The sequence below is a fragment of the Lissotriton vulgaris genome, chromosome 5 (assembly GCF_964263255.1).
Source record: "Lissotriton vulgaris chromosome 5, aLisVul1.2, whole genome shotgun sequence".
Taxonomy (NCBI): Eukaryota; Metazoa; Chordata; class Amphibia; order Caudata; family Salamandridae; genus Lissotriton; species Lissotriton vulgaris.
The window spans coordinates 1,313,730,924-1,313,753,957 of record NC_141693.1 but is presented as its reverse complement, the minus strand read 5'-3'; the positions used below and the strand labels follow the sequence as shown (position 1 = coordinate 1,313,753,957).

Below are 23,034 nucleotides of genomic sequence, written 5' to 3'. Positions count from 1 at the left end.
TCTTTTTTCCAGGCCTTTTCAAGGGAGCGGCAGAGTTTCTTGGACTTCTTAAGCTCATCGTTGAACCATGAGGCCTTCTTGCTGCCAGGTTTGCTTTGACGTTTTTTCAGTGGTGCTAGGATGTCGGCGCTGTTGATAACCATAGGGTGAAGCTGTTGGCGGCTTGGTCTGGGTTAGAAGAGTGGGCTGGGGTGTTTAGAAGGAGCGATGAGGAGATCTGGTCGATGGTGATTTTGTTCCAGTTTCTTTGCAGAGTTGGTTGGGGGTGGTTGATGAGTTTAGGCTTGTTGTAGGTAAAGTGAACGCAGCTGTGGTCAGTCCAAAGGAGAGCCGTAGTGTGGCTGAAGGAGACGTGTTTGCTGGAGGTGAAGATAGGGTCGAGAGTATGACCTGCGATGTGGGTGGGGGAAGTGACCAGTTGTTTAAGTCCGAGGTTGGCGAGGTTGTCCAAGAGGGTGGTGGTGTTGCGGTCGTTGTTCTTTTCAAGGTGAAAGTTGAGGTGTCCCAGAAGGATGTACTCCTCGGAGGGGAGCGCGTGTGGAGTGATGAAGTCCGTGATGTCTTCACTGAATTGTGCGCGGGGTCCTGGTGGTCTGTATAGGAGGGTGCCTCTGAGTGTGGTCTTGGGGTCGATGTGGATCTGGAAGTGAAGGTGTTCAGAGTTGGCGAGATTGACGTCTGAGCTGGTTGAGATGTGGATTGATTTTTATGGACGATAGCGATTCCTCCTCCTGTGTGGTCGTTACGGTCCTTACGTGTGATCTTATAGTCTTCAGGGATGGCAATGGTGATGTCTGGGGCGGAGGAAGCGTTCATCCATGTTTCTGTTAGGAAGGCGACGTCTGGAGAGATGGTGTCTAGTAGATTCCATAGGTCAATGGCGTGCCTGTGGACCGATCGGGTGTTGAGAAGGATGCATTGTAGGCGGTTAGGGTCGGGAATCTGAGGTGTGAGCATAGCGGAGATGGTGACGGTACCGATGAATTTGCAGGAGTAGCATGAGAAAGGTCCATGGGTGTGTCCAGGAGCGGCTTGGACGCAGTTGGAGGAGCGGCCGGGGTTGAGGGCTAGGAGGGTGGTGGCATCGTAGGTAATGCGGGAGGGCTGGGCAAAGCGAGAGCCAGGGGGTATGGCACTGGGCGCGGTCCAGGCGCGGACGGGCGCAGACGGGCTTACCTTTGGCGCACCTTCGGCGCGGCTTGGGCGCGGTCGCTGCGCGTAAACGCTGCGCGCGGGAACTACTGTCATATATGGAGAGTGGAGGGGGAGGGGCGAGGGCGGCTCAGCTGGGAGGCGTGGCGGACTCAAGGGAACAACAACAACAAAATCAAAATGGAGGGGAGGGCAGAGCAGGGCGCCGGGGGATATCACAAGAGGTAAATATCACAATGCGCAGGTAAATATCAGAGCAAGCAGCCAGTAAAGCAGTGACCAAGCGATGAAAACGCTAATGAATCCTGGCGCTGTTGAAATAAATAAACAACACTTCGTAAAAGAGCAGCTTCACAATACGATACCGCCTTTCAGCAAGCAGACAGGGGAGCGACCACTCGGTATTGTGAATTGCAAGGTTTGGGATCGCAAAATCCTTAGTCCGTCTGGAACACTGTGTTTTGCACTTGACAGGTTTCTTTTTGTGAACCTTTATTTTAACACAGATGAAGGAAATCAAAACCAAATGCGTGTTTAGCAACTGGCACACGGACACGTCAGAATGCTGAGAAACAGATGACCATAGATAGCACAGAAACGCAGTAGAATATAAGACATGGCTATAGCCAAGGAGTGTGATCAAGACGAAACCCGCACAGGAGGCGTGGGGAGAAATGCTAAAATCCATGTTTAGCAGAATAAAGGTAGTCGCAAGCACAGAATTTGAGTGCACTATGTGCGAAGTATACAAACCACTTGTGCCCTAGCACTTTGTAGTGATTCACAAGCATGGGTATTTTACAGCGAGTTAAAAAACAAGCATTTTCAATGCAATGGTTTCGCCTTTGGAAAAGTTTGAGCTATTAGCATTGTTAATGACAACATTTTTATTTATGTGTGGTTTTGAAAACCGATAAATAAATGGCATTGTCATTTACAATGCCAATAGCTTAATCTTGCGCAAATGCGAGACCTATTGCATTTGCAATGCAATAGGTCGCATATTTACGCGACTTTGAGCTATTGACATTGCAAATAACAATACGTTTTATTTATGTTTCAAAAAGCAAAACATAAATAAAAGGTCTCTCACACTGCTGTCTCTCCCACTGCTGTCTCTCCCTAGAACACACACACTGCTGTCTCACAATGCTGTCTCTCTCACACACACTGCTGTTTCTCACACACTGCTGTCTTTCTTACACACAATGCTGTCTCTCACACTGCTGTCTCTCATACACACTGCTGCCTCTCACACTGCAGGTGTGGGTTGTGGGATGTGGGTTTCCAGCTCATATCTGGAGGGTGGGCGCTGCTGCCTTTCATGGGTATTTTTTTTTACATACTCCCCAGGGCATTAGTGGTAGCTACAGAAGCTTTTGTTTTGAGGGGAGGGATGTTGGGGGTCAGATCTCAGCCCAAAGCCCCGACCCCTCTTCATGACCTTGTGCCCTTATGCCTTGTAAACACAATTAGCTTATGATTTTGTTCAAACCCAGGAATAAGGAACCACCGAGCGGGAGACCCCCGAAGGATACAGGACCACTGAAGGGGTAGACCCCAGGAATAAAGAACCACTGAGGGGAAAACCGCCAAAGGATACAGGACCACTGAAGGGGTAGACCCCAGGAATAAAGAACCACCAAGGGGGAGACCCCCGAAGGATACAGGACCACTGAAGGGGTAGACCCCAGGAATAAAGAACCACCTAGGGGGAGTCCCCCGAAGGATACAGGGCCACAGAAGGGGTACACACCCAGTAATAAGGAACCACCAAGGGGAGACCCCCCGAAGGATACAGGACCACAGAAGGGGTACACACTCAGGGATAAGGAAATAAGGAACCACCGAGGGTCAGGACCACTGAAGGGGTAGACACCTGGAATAAAGACCCGCTTAAGGGGCACACCCTGAGGGATACTGGACCACTCAAGTGAGGCACCACAAACGACACAGGACCACTAAAGAGGAACCCTCGAGGGGCACAATCGTTGAAGGGTGAGGCTGCAATCGCCTGGAAATTAACACCACTGAAGGGAGAGATACCCCACTGCCACAGGCGCACTGAACGCACTCTCCAGTGGGACTCGGGACCGCTCGAGGGGACACTCCGGAAGCCCAGGACCTCTCCAAGGGAAGCATGGTGCAGCACTCCCTGGGGCGCCCCCACTGACCCCGGAGCGGTGCCGGCCAGTGCGTGCTCGTTCTAACGGTGGTGGGGCTCGGGGGCTAGGGCTGTGCTGCTCGGTGACATCCGCAGCAGCAGCACGGATGGCTGCAGCAGGGTCCATGCTGCCTCTCCTCTCCCTCACGGGGTGCTTGCTGATGCTGACAGGTGAGAGCCACGGGGCACGGTGGGAGGGGAACTGAAGGAGGGTACACACAGGACGAAAGAAGGGACAATGGGGCAGATGCCCAGTGTCCTGTTTCCTGCCCCTGGGCTTGTGTAAGATCTCTTAACGTTCAAGCCTTTTTTGTGTGTTTCCGGCCCCCACTAAGGGACGAGGGGGCGTTATTGTGTGCGGTACGTGCCCGGCGTTGGATACGCACATCCGCTGAGCCGGTGGGGCGCTCGAGGGGTCCGGCTGCAGTGCCAGTCTTCAAGCGCTGCATTAAAGAGGTGTGCGCGTAGTGCTTCGTTTTCACGCTATTTTCATTCTGTCTAATAAAGAAGCATCGAAACCTGCAGGTTTTTCATTTCAATACCTACTAACACTAACACCTGCTTTGCATGTGGCATTAAATCATGCAGTTCTCTGGCTTCTGAGAGCTATAATTGCCAGATATTATCCCGTTTTGGTTCTTAATGTACACACCTCTAAACAGCGGATGACAGCCCTGCCTTTCAGATATTCGAACAGGTGACGTCTGTCACATTTTTGACTGGCTACTGTTCCTATAATTTTGCTAAAGTCCCGGACTACTGAATTGCGTTAACATTAGTTTGCGAATTAAGCCAACTGCATGGGGTATGCAAATAAATAGCACAGTTTTATTCAACCATCAAAAGGAAATACTGTGGTCTGATTGACAAAATGAATTTGATTTTGTTGGGACAATTAACATGATTTGTTTTCCTTGAGTTTGATTGTCACTAACAGCACTCCATAAATAACAGGTGTTTGTAGCAGGGTCTGGTGCGCATAAATCTCTATATTTTTGGTAGCAAAATCTGGTGTTAACATATATAATGGCCAACAGTTATAAATAACTTAACATGGCATTTTCCGTTTCTAAGCGGTGTACTTATCAAGTGCCGAGTTCCATAATGTAACGGTGCCCAATTTAGCGACCTCCCAAGAATGAAATACCAAGTTGGCCGTGCGGTGTTTACGCGCTTCGAATGATGCGACAGTCTCCCATGGCTTTGAGGTCCATGTTCGTTCGTGGAAGCCCAGGTTAAAAGGGACAGAGCATCTTCCGGCGCCCCTTTAAGGCATCACCGTGTTTATTATCTGTCTTATGGAACTAGAGGCGATGGTAGCTGCTGGTTAAATTGCTTAATTTGAACATATGACTGGATTTTGAACAATACAAATTGTGTGCAATACAAGGTAGGACTCCTGACAACCAATTACATTCATTTCCACTGTACACGTTTAGGGCACGGATAACAAAGTTGTGCAAACTCTTCCCACATAACTTGTAAACTAATACGCATTCTTAAGGCTCAATGTTCACATTTATGAATGAATATGTGAGTGGGTTTTCTACCCCATGTTCAAAGGTCTCACTCCCAGCATAAGAGGTGTGGCGTAGACTAACCGATTTAGCAAGCAGATGAGATCACACGTGGGCTTTGGTCACGAGCGGTTTCTGCGCGCCTTGCGAGCGGCGTGACTCCCGCTCTGCGCATGCGCGATAGCTCGTTAGCCAGTTTCTTCGCAGCGCTCCTGCAGGGAGCAGGCCATGTTTACTTACCTCGCTGCGGGTGAGATGTGCCGAAGGGGGCGAGTGGAACCGGGCTTTGCATCATGGTATCCCAACATCGTGAATGGTATATACATTTATAGATGAATGCCCACTCATTCACCCACTCAGCTTCCCACGGTTGCACTCACCGTTTGTTCACACATTCGCTCACTGTCTCTTTCGCTTTTTTACTCATGTTCAGTCTGTAAGTTGAGCGCACATAAAAAACCAGCCTGGGCTCGTCAGCACACGATCCAGACCAGTGTGTGGGCTTGGATCTGAAGGGCAGAGCAGCACGCTGTCACCAACAGCAAAACAAGCATTTACGGACGGACAGAGGGGGGGGTGGGGGTAACGGGCAAATGGACAGCGGGAGGGGGGGGGGGGCGGGAAGGGGCACACGGACAGCGGGAGGGGGGGTGGAATCAAAAGCACTCACCTGGATCTGGACTTCCTCCGGCGGCGGCGGTCGGCCGCGGAATGAGCTGGATGCCGAGACAAAAAAAAAAAAAAAACAACTCCGCCCACCGCCGCATGACTACACAGAGGGAACGCCCAGGGAAAAAAATCGCGGGAACGCCCCCGAATCTGGTCCGTAAAGGACGGACAGATCTCTGTTCCAATGGCTAGCCTCCATTTATGGAGCTAGCCAATGGACCAGAGGGCGGATTCAAGTCTCCCATACTGCAAAACTAAAGATTTCTTCTGGGGGCGGAGCTAGGAGCTCCGTGCCCCAGGCGAAACCTAAAAAAAAAAAGGGGGCTAGGGTAGAGAGGTGAGAAGCCACAGGTCTACATATCTATGGCCAGTGCAGGTGCGAGCCTACAAGCCACTGGTCTCAACGGGAAGCACCAAAGTGCTGTGAGGGCAATGTGCACGGCAGTAGACTGACAGGCAGCAGGGCAACAAAGTATTGCTGCCAGTTAAGCAACAGCTGGGATGCTGCTGCTGATCCCTGTTTTCTAGCACTTTGTGGGGTATACTAATTGTGACAGTAAATGTCACAGGCCTCGGCGGCTTTCTCTTGTTCTGCTGCTGATGGATGGATGTGCCAATTAAGGGTGCTAAAACGGGCATACAATGTTCAAATCCAATGATTGTACCGATCCAAAAAGGATGTCGCTTAAATAAACTTTATTAAAGTATGTTTTTCATGCTTTGTTCTATTCTTTCTCCAATCTGATAAACAATCTCAGATGTGTTTTCTTTTTCAAAAATGCTTTTTTCATTCAACATAAAACATTCCCGATGCATTTCGGGCAACTAAGTGCCCTTCTTCAGGGAACTCATCTGCGGATGAAACCAAAACAATATGCGCTAGTCATAAGCTCTACCTTTCTCATATTCACAAATGATTAGATCCATGTACATAATGTTCCTATATTCAATGAGTAAACATGCATGTCAGTGCCTAAGGAGTTCGTGATGGTGACGGTCTCTTTAACTTCGAAAAGTGTGAGTGCGGTACCAAGCGGTGACATAAATAAGTGCAAGCTGATGAAGACGCCATAAACAACTATATCGTAAACAAAACCAAAGTGACCGATAAAGAATGGTAACTTCATGCCAGACGATAATGTGAATCGTGACGTGTGATCACATGCCAAGAATGAAATGAGTTTAAACGCGGTGATAGCAACGATAAACCAAATGAATGCTCGAAATGAACACAAGGTAACTTACGACAATGATGTCAAGACTAAATCCATCTGCAATACAATAAAACGTAGGGGTTAGTGCTCACATTAATACAGTGAAAGCCAGTGAGGCCCATGCAATGTATGGATCCAATTACGTGGTGAGGCGAAAAAGCGCTTCTCCAATTGGTGTCTCGTAACAAGTAGTGGACAGCGAGCAAGACGCAGGCCGTTATTGATGCGAAGCATTTGTAGAAAAGCATAGACCATCAAAAGTCTATCAAGGTCCCACGACGGTTAGTAATATCCGCGGGTTAGCACAAAGACTGTACTTAGATAAATCAGCGGACACGATGTCAAAGCGGTACCGGTCCAGACGCAGTGGGAAAACGGGTGTAAAAAATTCAGTGTTCGCGGGGGAGGAGTTAAAGAAAGACTAAAAAGGAAATGTTCATAAGGTCACATGACCACGATGACAACGGCATTAGCGTGGCGAGAAGAACAAAACGTGAAAATCAAGTACAATGAGGTTAAAAACGACGTGTCCAAAAACGTGATCTCCCAAAACGAAATTGTTATTGTGCAGTGTGAAGTACTTTGAACTAATTCTCGTAGATCATGTAGAATTATAATGTATACAAACAAAGTCATCATTATACAAGCCAAAAGAGCATAAATCAATTATTGTGTGCACACTATAAGTAACATAAAAATTCCATCCTGTCGTTCAATCCATTAAGATGCATTGTGTTTAGAAAACGGATCCAAACGTTCTCTCTTTGTAAGAGTCTGTTGCTGTCCACTCCTTTTATTTCCACAGTTTCCAACACCAAAAACTTAAGTTGAGCGATGTTATGTCCTTTATCTACAAAATGGACTGCTAATGCCGATTTAGGATTTTTCATGCGAATATTGCTCTTATGTTCCAATATTCAGGTTCTTATTTTCCTTGTAGTTTTCCCCACATAACATAGGCCACATGGGCATTTGATCATGTATATGACGTGCGTGGCATCATTGAATTTTGTTTTTCACTACATTCCGTCCATTGCACACAGGGCGCCTGAAACAAATTGAAAACTTGGATAACCATGTCTTACGATAATATTTCAAATTTAACGGAACAAAGGGCAGAGACTTTTGTATTTACAGACACTGATGCCATCAAAATATATGCGTTAATACAAGAAGACATAACATCCAGCAAGAATAAAGAAAGCAACATAAAGCCATTATTGTATTTAATGAAAAAGGAAACAAACCAGAGGCTGCATGCCAGCACACTCATTAGGTACCATTGTGTACAACGGATCCCACATGGTTTAAGGATACCTCTAAAACCATTACTGTGAAAAAATAACTCCAAATTTGTAGACAAATGGTATGCCATACTGAATAAGTGCTTTCTTGATGTAATATTGTTATTCATAGAGGAGCTATTGAATGTATTGGAAGAACTGAATACCGAAATCAATCAAATTAAAACAGAACTGAACAACATGTTGGAGGAAGACGAATTAACAAAAATTTTGGATGATATCAACAGCCAACTGAACAAATTTCAGCATAAATCCAAACACTGCAACATATCTGTTAAAGAGAAAGCCATTTTACGCAACTTGGCCAACAATCCAGAAATTGTCTGTCAAAATGCAGATAAGGGCAGCGCCCTTGTGATAATGGACAGTCAGTTCTACAAAGAACAAGTTGACAAACATGTACATGACGCCAATACCTATATGGCATTAGAATACAATCCTACAAACCAATTTGAAGCGGAACTCAAAAATATAATTTCAAAAGCAGTGGAAAATGGTGTGATCACTGAAAGAGTCAAGAAATTCTTGATCCAAACCAATCCTAGATCACCAACATTGTACATGTTACCCAAAGTACATAGGAACTTGCATCAACCACCTTTTAGATCCATAGTTTCCACCCGTGGAAGTATACACAAACCGATTGGCAAATGTTTAGATAGACACTTACAACCTTTTGTGATGAGCATCAGTACTTACATTCGTGACACCACAGATTTCATTGAGAAAATCAGACACTTGAAATTTCACCTAGAAAAGGAAATATGGATGTGGACAGCGGCTGTTAAGTCACTCTATACATCCATACCCCATGATTTGGGCATTGAAGCCATTGAATACGTGTTATTAAGATCAGACATGGATAAAGAATTACAAGTTTTCATGATGGAACTTCTACAATTCACATTGTATCAAAGCTACTTTAAATGGGACAATAAATGGTTTTTACAACTCTCCAGTACATCAATGGGCCCCAGTATATGCTAACATCTTTATGCACCATTTCGAAGAGAGTCACATATTGAATAAAGAACCATGGAGTACACACAAAAGAATTTTTCTACGATACATTGATGATGTAGTCATCATATGGTCTGGAGTCAGAGAAGAATTGTTAGTATCATTAGAACAACTCAACAATATTAATAAACGTATACAGTTCCCCTTTGAAGCTCAACAAAAAGTCATCCAATTCTTAGACGTTCAGATACGAGTAGGGGATCACTTTCAGACTACCATTTTTCGGAAGGATACTGATAGAAACAGCATCTTACATTTTAACAGTTTTCATAGACCCAATCTCAAATGTAATTTACCATATTCACAGCCCTTAAGGGTTAAGATAATTGTTTCAGATCCTTCAGAAAGTGCCAGGCAAGCTCAAACCATGATTGAAAGATTAAAAAAACGTGGGTACCCCAATCAAATATTACAAAGAGCTCTGGAGAGAAGCGACAGCAAAAACCGTGAAGATCTTTTGAAAACTCAAATCAAACAACCACAGAACCGTATGGTAATTATCTCAAAATACTCCACCATGAGGCAACAATACAAGAAGATCATATTGAGACACTGGTCTATACTGACAGCAGAACTAGATTTCAATGGCTTCTATTCACAACCACCAATATTTGCATATACCAGAGGTCCTCATCTTAAAGAATTGCTAACAAAACCGGATGTTAAACAAAAGGTCACCACCTTTAAAGGCTTGCAACCATGTCCAAACTGCAGTAATTGTAACAATGTGATCCGCGGATCAAATATGAATCATCCCATGAAAGGCACCATAATTAAACTTAGAGTGATCAAATGCCCATGTGGCCTATGTTATGTGGGGAAAACTACAAGGAAAATAAGAAACCGAATATTGGAATATAAGAGCAATATTCGCATGAAAAAACCTAAATCGGCATTAGCAGTCCATTTTGTAGATAAAGGACATAACATCGCTCAACTTAAGTTTTTGGTGTTGGAAACTGTGGAAATAAAAGAAGGAGTGGATAATAACAACAGACTCTTACAAAGAGAGAACTTTTGGAATTTTTATGTTACTTATAGTGTGCACACAATAATTGATTTATGCTCTTTTGGCTTTTATAATGATGGCTTTATGTTTGTATACATGATAATTCTACATGATCTACGAGAATTAGGATGTCGAGAAATGTTTACTGACACTTTTAATACATGTTCTGTTCTTAATAGGAATTATAATGAGCAACATAGCAATATGCATATTACACTTGTCATTTCGTTAATGGCACCTTTTACACTCTCACCTCCAGTTCAGGCAGTTTCCCTGATTCAGTACTGTTTATTTATGTCCTTTTCCACTCTTAGTTCGAAGTACTTCACATTGCACAATAACAATTTCGTTTTGTGAGATCACGTTTTTGGACACGTCGTTTTTAACCGCATTGCACTTGATTTTCACGTTTTGTTCTTCTCACCACGCTAAGATGGCCGCCGTTGTCATCGTCATCATGTGACCTTATGACCATTTCCTTTTTAGTCTTTCTTTAACTCCTCCCCCGCAAACACGGAATTGTTTACACCCATTTTCCCACTACGTCCGGACCGGTACCGCTTGGACATCGTGTCCGCTGATTTATCCAAGTACAGCCTTTGTGCTAACGCGCGGATATTACTAACCGTCTTGGAACCTTGATAGACTTTTGATGGTCTATTCTTTTCTACAGATGCTTCGCATCGATAACAGCCTGCGTCTTGCTCGCTGTCCACTACTTGTTACGAGACATCCATTGGAGAAGCGCTTTTTCGCCTGACAACGTAAGTGGATCCACATGTTGCATGGGCCTCACTGGCTTTCACTGTGTTAATGTGAGCACTAACCCCTACGTTTTATTGTATTGCAGATGAAATTAGTCTCGACATCATTGTCGTAAGTTACCTCGTGTTCATTTCGAGCATTCATTTGGTTTATCGTTGCTATCACCGCGTTTAAACTCGTTTCAATCTTGGCATGTTTTCACACGGCACGGTTCACATTATCGTCTGGCATGGAGTTACCATTCTTTATCAGTCACGTTTGTTTTGTTAACGATTATAGTTGTTTATGGCATCTTCATCAGCTTGAACTTGTTTATGCCACCGCTTTGTACCGCACTCACGCTTTTCTAAGTTACAGAGACTGTCACCATCACAAACTCCTAAGGCACTGACATGCATGTTTACTCATTGAAGATAGGAACATTTTCATTATGTATATGGATCTAATCATTTGTGAATATGAGAAAAGTAGAGCTTATGACTAGCGCATTTTGTTTGGTTTCATCCACAGATGAGTCCCCTGAAGAAGGGCACTTAGTTGCCGGAAATGCATCAGGAATGTTTTATGTTGAATGAAAAAAGCATTTTTGGAAAAAGAAAACACACCTGCGATTGTTTATCAGATTGGAGAAAGAATACAACAACAAAGCAAGAAAAACATACTTTAAAGTTTATTCAAACTACATCCTTTTTGGATTGGTATTATCATTGGATTTGAACATTGTATGCCCGTTTTCGCCAGATGGCTTTGCAGTAAGGGACATCCCCTAATTAGGAGATGCTTATTTGGTTTATTTCGTACAACACTTCAAAGGATTGGGAAGTGATACCTTAGGAGCACACGACAACTTGTTTACTTTGAGAACCCACAGGCTGTGCTTGGCATCATTGATTTTATTTTTCCAATTAAGGGTGCTGCCAAAGGGTTAAATGGCAACCCTTTCGTCTGTAAAACAATGTATGAATGTAGGCTGTATACACCGAGTTTACCTATTACACTGACTGTGCTTCTGCAGTAAAACACAACAAGCATTGGCATAGCCAATAGGTCTTGCCTTCGGGACCTTATAAGTGTTTAGCCATGCAACACTTGATGTTGTTGCACCAAGGATATTGTGCTGGATAACTAAACACTTATAAGGTCCAAAAGGCGAGACCTATTGGCTACGCCAATGCTTGCTTTTAGCTAGTTTTAGTTCTTCAAATGTAGTGCGGCATGGCGCTCCCTCCACCTAAGGCAAGCATTACACATACTGAGGGCTGTGAATGTGTCAGAACAGTAGTGCTGAGTGGGCCAGTTGGGGAGAGTATCTGGACTAGCACTGTGTAATTGTTAAGTCACATTCCCTAAACAAGCAGTCTGACATTTAAGATTTCTTAGGGGTGATCGCACTGAGACTATTTAACCTTAACTACGTTATTGAAAAAGTGATAACATGTTTTTGGAGGCTGAGTGGATAAACTGAAAAACTGGTCACTTGGATTGAAAATGGGAGTCAGACATTCTAAATACTGTACAAGCGTTGCAATAATCTCCAACTGTATTTATTCCTCTTTTTTTCAAAGTACATTTTTCATTTCATTGCATTTACTAGCCCAGTCCATTCAAATCTTCCTAATTTAAATATAAGGCATTTGTATAAGTTTTTTTTAAACTGGTTTTAACATGTTAGGGTAGTTTTTATTAGTCATAATGCATGCAAATTGCAGCATAACAGTTGGAGCAAGAACCATGCTCATTGTAATTTAGGTTATGGGCAAAAGCACTATAGTTTTGAACCACTCCTGTTCTTTTGTCACCCTTTCCTAGGTTCCACTGACATACGGCAGGACCAATTGGTCTGCCATCAGTTGCGTGAGGAAGGTAATACTTGCCCTTTCCGCACAAGTGTAGGACAGTTTGTCTAAGTCCTGATGAATTGCTAGTTTTAGCATGAAACATGTCAACCACTAGGTGAAGCACACCCTACCGCATCTTTTTACCGGTGTGTGTGCCTTCCTGTTCTGTTTTTAACAAGGTAGCCAACCACATTATCAAAAATTCCCTGTGGATTATCTAACCTTTTTTAAATTTGCACCATTGCACCACTTTCCACGCCTACACTTCACCTAATACCCTCATACCCACATGCACCCATTGGCAGGAACAAAAGATCTCCGATAAAGAGCCCCTTCGCGGGTGCTCGTCAGTCATTGCAGCACCAGTCTGACTAGGAGCAAAACCCAGATGATGAAGCATGACACCTAGCTTGCTGGGTGTGTGAGGGTTTTAGTTCCGAAAGGGGGACTCCCCCTCTTTCACCTCCCTTGGTTCTTCTCTCTCTCCAACCTTTGGGGAACAGTGTATCCTTTTTTGTTGGATTTGTATAGGTTGGCCATATAATGAAAACATGCATTCTTAGTGCTTATGTAAGTATTGTTCACCGGCTGCAACCGTCACACTCTTGTGGTGCCTTTAGACAAATGAGTAGGCCCTTTTGACATTCCTACAAAACACGTGCCTCACAAGTTATGCACTGATGTCTACAGGTGCAGGCGCATTTACCCAGTAAGCTTTCTAGATTTTTGGCTTTGTATTTTCTCAAAAACTGATAATAAATGGAAGCATGTACTGGATATGAATTTGGCAATAACCATCTGTCTTTACCAATAGGTATATGAAGTTAATTTTACAAACTTGGAGCCATTGTCTAACATCCAACGGCTTCCAGTGTAATTAATACAGCGACTACAGGGTGACCTGATGTTCGTGCACATCTCCCTCAACACTCATCACTTATTGCAGAGGTGTCCCTAAAATACAGAAGAGCATGTGCATATGTCTTGTGCATAGCTGCTGGGGGGAGGGAGGGGACCTTGTTGTGCGTGACACTTTAGTTTAGGCTTCGTAACTATCTTGAACCACTGTTAATATGAAACTGTAACTCCCATAAGGCAACATGCTGTTAAATAGAAAGCCAGGGCTGGCTGTGTCACACCTGACAGCCTTGCATTACAAAGATCTACCTTCAAGTTTTGACTGCAATGCTGTAGAATTCTTTGAATGAAGAGGAAGTATTATTAAATCATTGATGGTGAGATTCACACTTTCTACGAACTATAAACGCAGGGTTTAATGTGTACTTCCTGGAAAATGGTTTTTAGTATAGTGTACATTAGATAATAAGTCCATATTAGATCATTAAAATTTAAGTATTCGATATTTCTGACTATCCGAGTTGCTTACAGGTGTTTTGCAAAGGCAGAACTAGAGTAATTTACAATTCTTCAGATATCTTACAATAATGTTATGCAGATACATGCATGTCTGTGCACATGCTCTGCGAATAAAGATAACCAATCCATGGAGCTCTCTCACGTGGGACAATAAATAATCTACTGTTTGTTCTTCTCTACTCGGGAGTCCCTAAGTGTAAGGTAGGATGCGGGGGAAAGTAGATACAGTAGCAATGTGCTGCTTTCTGGAGGGGTGGGTTTGTCCCTTTAAATTCAAAATTGCAGCAACACAGGGCAAGGCAATGTTTGTTTGGTAGAAAGATAGTGTGAGGATTTTTGTATTCACTTGAGACAGAGAGCGCGGGAGAGACAGAATGCGGGAGAGACAGAGAGACAGAGAGAAGGAGAGAGAGAAGGAGAGAGAGCTTACGAGTCCGGGAGTGCTACGTGCGCAGGCTGCTGTTTTTCGAAGCACATACTCGTGCTTGTGGCGCGCCCCTGCATGCTCCCGCAAGGTGTATGTCGCCACAAGCACGAGTATGTGCTTGGAAAAAGAGCTGTACGACGGTTAAAGGTCTCCTATGCAGTGCATGCGTGCTGCGTAGGCGAGACCTAAAAAGGTTAACTTACCTGCAGGCGTTGCTTTGTAGCTTGAATACTTATCTGGATCCACATGCTGTGCATCATTATGACACCTAGTGGTTGGGCCGGAATTGTCTCTTCTTTTCAGGTAGAGCCTGGGCAGCACATGCGCTGCTCTGCCAGGAATGCTGCATTCAAATATGGCCTTGAAGTCCCACCCACTCTCCGTTCATATTTGTCATTAGCTTGTGTCATTGTCCTTCCAAAATGTTGGCTTATGATTTGTAAATAGGCTTGTTAGTCCCTGCTTAGTCCTGCCTCATCTTCAATTGTAACCGCCCATGAGGACTGGCCCTTTTACTTCGTTTGTTACATACTACGTCTTATTTAGTCTGTAAGCACTATTTTCTTTAATGAGTTTCAACCACTGCAGGCATGACATGCTTTCCTGCAATATTCAGAGCCCCATGCGTGCTTTCACTTTCAAGCAGACAGGGACACTGGCGGCCGCTTCTTTGAAATGCAACAGGTATCGCAATTACAAGAGTTTGAGCTATTTGCATTGTAAATGACAATGCCTTTTATATATGTGTTATTATCAAAACGGATAAATAAAAGGCATTGTCAAACTCTCAAACTCTCGCAAATACGAGACCTATTTCACTGCAAATGCTTGCTTTTCTCTCTGGCGTTATCAGCTGTTTGGTGATTTGTCCATGCCTCTTTGGCATCAGATTCACCCCAATGTCCCCGTATGTGGTTGCCATCTTCAGGTAGTTTTTTGCCCTTCTGGTGACCTCTAATGTTTGTGGAATTAACAGCTTTTGTTGTTATACGATTTATTGACCTCTTGCTTACTCTCACCTTTTCTATGGGGAGCAAGAAGGTTGCAGGTGAATCAAGTAAATTCTTCAATATGCAAATCTGCTCTTACAGGTAAGTCAAACTTCTTGTTTTTTAGTGTGAATCTTTTCTGTAATCAAGTGCTGTGCATAGATTATAAAGGGTATTCACCCCACTTTGGATGTTGGGCTGAAGTGAATGTGAGTTTTTAAGTAGATATCTTAGAACTTTGTATCCCACCTGTTCCTTTCCGTTAGTTTGTATGGTAATGCAGTAGTGGCTTGTGAAAGTGTGAACTGATGACTAGGTAGCTGCCATGCAGATGTGGACATCGTCACTATTTGTCTAATGTGGCTCCTTTCGTTCTAGTTCAGCATACTCTTGGTTTTGTATTTGGGGTGTCACCCCTGCTTCCTTGTAACACGTTTGGATTGTTTGAACTATTCACCTTGTGATGGTACCTTTTGCGGCAGTCTTCCTGACAACTTCCGTGTTTAGGGTCCTCAAAATCTGGCCCTTTGCGAGACGATTTCAGCTTGATGAATCTACCTGCAAATCTCTTGAGGATGCAGCGAAGGATTTCTCCATCTTTAAAGAGAAATCCAGCCTGTTTAAGTTGTGCTTCATGTCCTGTATGTTCTCTTTGCATTTCTGTCATTAGGTCGTCCTTACCAAGCAGTTGTTTAGGTAGGAATGGACATGTATACCGTGCCTTTTCCGATGAGCCACCACAACTGCAAGGCACTTTATCAAAACTGTTGGCACAGATTTGATCACAAACAGCATTACCCTGAAGCATCATGTGAGTTGTTGACCACTAAACTGAGATACTTTTTGTGCTTTGTGTTCATCGGGATATCGAAATAGGCGATGTTGAACTCTATGGTCACCATGTAGTCTCCTTTCATCAACCTCAGTATGACCCTCTACAGTGTTGTCATTCTGAACTCTTGTGTTTTTATCAATTTATTTAGAAATCTGATGTTTATGTTTGCGCTAAAAGTCAAATATTTTTGGGGATGAGGAGGTATACTGAATAAGCTCCTCGATTATTTCCTTCTTTTGAATCTCCTCAGACTTCTTTGTACAATAACTCTTTATCCCCTGTTGCAGGGGTGACAGTTATTGTCCTTTGGAAGCCCTTTCATTTGGCTTAGTGGGATATTCCATGGTTCTATGTTGTATTGTGCTGAATTAAGTTTAGCACCCATTTGGGGAGATGATCTTGCTTCGCTCCTGGAGGAACCCTCCTAGACTGCCCCCAGATGTTTGATACCAGAGGCCTCCTTTACGCAGTCACTTCCTTGAGGGCACTGCATGTGTTGTGGTTTGGCCTTTCCTTGCAGCTATGTCCCGAAAGGACTGTCTCTGGAATAGCAGTGGATACTATGGCATTCCCGTTGACTGAGAAAACCTTGTTTATGGACTCTGGCTTAGTTGTGTGGCTGGTTGAAAACTCTCTACGCCAGTTAGACTACTGCTGGGTGTCAAGCCCAACTTGAATGAGCCCCTATCTTATAGGGCCCCACCTGCCTTGTCCATTTTCATCAGCTGTAGGGATTCATCTGGAGCAGTTCCAAATAGTGCCACCTCAGTGAATGGAATGCTAATGATGGAGGATTGTACTTTCTGATAGAAGCCAGAGGCTTTCATTCATGCATGTCTTCAGAGTGTTGTGTCCATGCACAAATGCCTGCTGGTTGTGTATGATGCACCAAGGACCAATTTCTCACATGTTCACTATTGTCTTGCTTTTTTGAATGACAGCTTTCGCCTTTTTCTTAAATTGTTCAGGGAGGTGTTACATTAGCTTTTCCATCCCCTCTCAGTGCTGGTGTATATACCTATTCAGAAGAGAATTGTAATCTCTCAATTCTTTCCTCACTGTCTTAATCCTCTTGATCTCCTTCTCCAGTGGAGGACCTGTGGATGCTTGTTCACTGGCTCCTTTGCAGGCTGTGCAAACTATGATGGAGTCTACTGAAGCACTGATCATAATGCAGGTCTGTATCTGTGTAAATTGCCTGTATTTATTGTCCACCCGGGGTGTGACCACTTTACAGGGCTTCTTCTTTGATCCATGATGCTGGGCAAAATAGGTTGGTAGCGGCACCTCTTCTTTGCAGGGCCCAGGGTTTCTAGTAGGAAGCAAGACTCTGATCTGCCGTCAGTTATATTCTGTAGGAGTCTGCTGCTTTTTATGATGGCAGCGTAATACATAGAGATGTTATCTGGTGGTGAAAGGCTAGATTAGTATGAATCTATGCTCTCCTCTGAAGAGCCTGCTTTGAGGTCTTCTCAAGTCTCTTCTGAAGAGCTTTTCAACACTAGTTGCTCAAATTATTTCCTGCTACTTGTAGAACAGCTCTTCTTCTTGTTCTTAATTTTTTTATGGAGTCGTCAAACTCCTTCCCATGTAGTAGCTTTGGCTTGAGTCTCCGTTTCATCCTTCTGACCCAGAGTCTTCCTTTTCAGGGTCAAAGAGTCCTAGTTGTTTCAATTTGTGTCTCTCTCTTATCACCTCTTTGGAGTGGAATCAAGTATAGAAGGTTTACCCAAGGGGTGACTGTGCTTTGACCTGTGGTGCTCTTTGGACATGTGTTTCCCTATCGGATGCCGGTTGTTTCAATATCATGGGTGCATTTATTGACTACCAATCCAAATGTCTCGGGCTCCATAGCTGTTCTAACTATGGCCCCTTCTGGAGTTCGTCTCTTGAAATGTTTAGTGTCTATTGACTCTTTTCCGGTGTTTCATTGCTCTTGAGGTTGACATATGCCCCTTTGATGTCAGAACCCTAGTCCTGTGCTCGTATGGCATCCTTGGGCATCTCCTCGACGGATGACCATCCAAGCTGCTTGAGGGAGTCCTGCTTGGTCTGTGACTACATCATGGAGTAGTCGGTCACCTCTGCTTCTCCCTTACCTGAAAGGTTCTCTGGGAGAATACTTTGCAGGCTTTGCAACCTCGTAAGTGAAATCCTTGGGAAAGCAAGAATAGCACACTTTTTACTTGTCCTTTCGGACAAGTTTGTGGTAGCAGTTTGGGCAGAATCTAAAGGGGTATTGTCAACATCTAAGGACAACAAACACCCCAAGGGTGCTTTCTATGAACCTGTGGTCAAAGTTATAATGACATACTTGCTTTTCAATGGTTTCCCTCAGTATTCTTCGGATCTTTTTTTTTTAGTCCCCAGACAATCTATATTACTTTCGAGTTGAAAACCCCCACTATTTTATTGTTTCACTGCCCTCTTTTTAAATGTACTTGGTATACTCTCATGAGAGCGTTCTCTTGCTTCCGAACCCAACAGCATAAAAGAGCCACCGGTAGAGGACGATCACACGCAAGGACTTGGGGGGTTGTGCCTCTGACCTAACAGAGGGATGTACAAGCCACCAATGTGTCGATGACGCCAGAGCGAATAAAAAAGAGGAGACAATTCCGGATGCAACCACTAGATGGAGGAATAAATCACACTGGAAAACACACCTTTTCAGAAAATGTATGCACATGAAAGATTGATTCAATTGACCAGCTTCCAAAATTGCAGCTATTAATATCTTGCAAGTAAGCAAACATGTTTAATCCATACAATGTCCTTGGAAAACACGTATAAATAAAATAGCTCCTACTACTGCAACCACACTAAACAGTTGCATGTTTAAACCAACTGTTGTAATGCTTTGGGCTTCAACTATAGGTACTTTGGCATCATACAGGCCTATTCACAAAAAACAAGTACACACACAATATGTGCCACATTCAACCTTCAAAGTCCATTGAGTAATGCACTTCAGAGTTATTTGCTCAATTGACAAAATACAAGGCAAAACTAAATTTCTTAGACAGTTCAATCATGTATGCGTAATTTGTACGCTTAATATGCATACACATTATCAAGCATACTCTCCTGTTTGAATAAGAAAATAACAAAGACACTCTAAACTATTGCTCTTTATATGGCAAGGTGCATGCATGTCACAGGTTGGCTGCTTATGGCACACATCCAACTTGGTAGGGAAAAAGCTAATATGAAAAATAGAGTCCAATCTTCTGGTAGAATCAATGTCCAGGTGTCGCTGCCAATTATCATGGAACCATACCTATATCGTTAGTGTTTTGCTGTTTAATATGAATATTAAATGCATCACTTTAATCTAGGTTCCTTACACCACACGTACTTTCCACTTAATAGAAGTCCCTTTTCAGTGTCAAATTACGTTCACATCGTGTTAATTTACAGGCCTAGCTTCCCAAGCATCCCTTCAGAATGGGAATATTATAATCCACACTTAGTGACTGAAACATACTGTACTGCCTCATAAGGATCACATTACCTTATAGTTCTTCCCTGAATAAATTAGCATGTTCCCTGCTTAACACAAAAGTATATATTAATTTAAAAAAAGAAGAGTAGGAAACACCATTTGGTGAGAGTGGGGAACAAAGTTAAAATGGAGGCTCGAGGAACGAGTGGAGAATGCGGACCAGTGGAGAAAGACAGAGGTCTTGTCTTTTTCAGGTGAAATTGGGGACTGAGGAAAATGACAAGCTGGTTCTGGGTTGTGAGGAGAGAATATGAAAGTTGTTCATAAGTGCCAGGGCCATCTCTGAATTTAAACGGTTCATGATTTAAATTAGCCAGCCCATGTTTTTCAAAAGCATACCCTCCTTGCTTCTCCTAATATACACATCATCATCACCCCAATTGTAGAACACAATTAAAAACTAGTGAGAGTAATTCAGAGTTATTAAAACATTCCAGAGTACAGAGAGTAAGCTAAGAAGAGGGTTTGTTAAGTAAGCGCTGAGAAAAATAAGCATTTCTGTAATTTCTAAGCAGACTCCTATCATGTACAAGGTAGTAGGACAATAGAAAGAGCCAACTTGGAAAGCTAGATGATGTAACGTGTTACGTATGACAAAGATCAAACTGTTACAGGCAAAGCATTATTTGAAAAATGAGCAAGGATGTATGACAATTGCTATATTGATTCTAAGATTGGGCCAAGTACTACTTCAAGCCCAAACGGCTCTCTCCCAGTCCTCTTCCCAAAAGAACCACTATGCTGTCTCACACAACCACTAGCCTCAAACGACGCTGCTTGCGCTCACACACTAGCAATATCCTGTGTGAATTACTTGGCCTACCTGAAGGCCCTCACTTGCCATACTACACACTAGGAATCTCCTCAACAATCATGCAACAGACGGAGCTTCATGGTGGCACTCACACTCTGCTCACTTCTGATAGACCCATTCCTGACATACCTGGAATGAAGCTTCTGTAAGGAGCTCATCCTTCCCTTGCTGAAGCTTAAGACATCCTTGGTGAGGGAAACGGCCTCCTTGGTGAGATCCATAGTCACGCTTATTGCTTCCTTAGTGGCATCTTTGGTTATGTTCAGCGCACTTGTCAGTTCTGCCTCCAAGTTTTTCATTGAGATGATATCCTGCCCACTCATTGATGGGTCCCTGCTGTTAAGAGGCTGCAGTGCCATAGAGGGACTGCTAGTCAGGTCACACTGTTTCGTCTGGAAACCCTCCACGGCTTCATGAGCCTCATCAAGCACCCCTAAACCCTCAGTGCAGAGATCAGCATTAGTATCCGCTCTGTGGGAATTCAGCAGCACCCCGCTGTCAACAATTTCTGTCTTACCTTCCAAGTGCCCCAAGTCACTACCCTCTATGTGGTTAGCAGCCACATCCAGAGAGCCATCCCATTTTGATCCTTTTGAATCGGAGGCAAGGGCCTCCCTGCTCTCAGAATGGGAGAGCTCAGACTCTACAAAACTAGTGGTTTCAGAGTCTGCAGAGTGGTGCTCAGGTTCAGAATTCAGGACAGGGGGTAGTAGTAGGGCGATCTCTGCGCTGCTGAAGAGGACACCCATGCAAGAGGTCTGGAGCTGAGTAGAAGGGCCCATCAGCGTCTGAGTGTCCTCGGTCAGCAATTCCTGCAGTTCCTGTAACTCCTCCTTCATTCTAAGCAGCACCAGATATTGATAATGGGTCAACCTGATCTTTACATGAGCTGTAGAGTGCATTAGGATATGAACATCTGCAGAAGCCTCCAGTTCCTTGGTTTCTGTCAAGCTGCCACTGCTGCCTCGAGACAGTTCTCCTTCCTGTGGATTTGAGAAAACCTTTTGAAAGTTCTGTTCTGACTTTGACCTTTGACCAATCTGAGTTTCTCCATCCGTGCTAGTGCCTGAGGATTGGTAGCTGAGTGAAGGCCTTAAAGGGGTTGATGAGGTTTTCAAGAGCTGTCTGGACTCTTGCACCTGCTTATATCGGTTAGGAAGGCACGCCCACATAGATAAGGGAAAGGCCGCAATGAAGCAGAGAGGTTTGCCCTTGGAACTTTCAGAACCCTCAAACTGCAGCGAAATTTCAGAAAAGTAAACAGACCACAGATCTGCTGAGGCCCGGGTCTTCAAAGCTTCATGTATGGTGCCCCTGTCATTTCCAAGGCCTGGGTCTACTGGGTAGGCGTGGCGCATAAAGAGGTTGTGCAGCAGCCCAAAGCTATCCGTTGATTTAGGAAAACGAGAAAAAGTGGCATGGAAGAACTCACATGCAGCAAAATGTCGGAAAAGAGACTGGAGGTCTGTGCAGCTACAGTGTGCAACATGGCGGGTGTTAGTGGCGGTCATGCTGGACATATACACAGAGAGGCACTGAGGGCGGTCAGGGTGATCAGCCATTTTCTTCTCCACAGGGATAGTGAGCTGTGGAGAGAAAAGAAAAGACAAGCTAAAATTTCCCAAAAACTAAAAAATATTTTCTCTTGTCTATGCTGCAGTAGATAAAAGCTAAATAATTAGAACATATAAAGCTTTTCTGACAGTGCTTGTAGGTCTGAAAAAGAGTGTGTCATGTAAGGTGAGCATATCTACGGGAGCAACCTTCGAATGATTTGCCTATCAATCAACCCAGCCCATCTATGGCCAAGTCAAAATCTGAGAGATGGCTAGCCAGTGCAGGGAGGATAAGGGAGGACTGGAGAGTGCTGATGAAAGAGCTGCAGTCACAACAGTGAGCTTACAAAGGGACTTTTCTGGATAATCCATCAAAAACAAACACACTACAGTAGCTTACCCTTTCTCTTCCATAGCAGCAAGCCATTTGCCATTTCACGCAAACCTTTCCTTAGATAGAGCAGAGGTCTTCAAACTGGGGTCGGGCCCCCTATGGAGGCCTTAAGTGATCTCAGGGGGGCCCCAGTCTCTGGTCAAGGGAAGCATCATGCTTTGTTTTAAGTGTTAAAAACATGAGCTGCAGTAAGCCACTTTGTAATGGGTCATCACTAACAACTTTTGTCATTTACATCGTGACTGGGAGCACGTGTAAAAAGAAGTAACAGAGCTTAACTGTAATGTTTAAATATGTTTAGACATATTTAAGCATTGATAATTTAGAAGAATAATTGCGAAACAATTGAGGCGGGGGGGGGGGGGGTGAGGATTTTTTTTTTTTAACAGGGACTCAGCATGAAGAGGTTTGAAGACCCTTCTATAGAGAAAAGACACACTGGTGTTCAAAATGCCTTTCGTGTAGGCAAGATCTTCCATAGAAGC

General features: G+C 43.9%; 1 protein-coding gene across 4 annotated transcripts in view; it reads right to left on the bottom strand.

Moving 5' to 3' along the window:
• BLTP3A (bridge-like lipid transfer protein family member 3A) overlaps positions 1 to 23,034 on the bottom strand; it is a 636,759-nt gene that overhangs the window by 167,660 nt on the left and 446,065 nt on the right. For all 4 annotated transcript variants that reach the window (XM_086923213.1, XM_086923214.1, XM_086923215.1 and 1 more), the window contains exon 14: positions 20,729 to 22,185. In XM_086923213.1, coding sequence (XP_086779339.1) covers positions 20,729 to 22,185 — 1,457 coding nt within the window. The remainder of the gene's footprint in view (positions 1 to 20,728; positions 22,186 to 23,034) is intronic.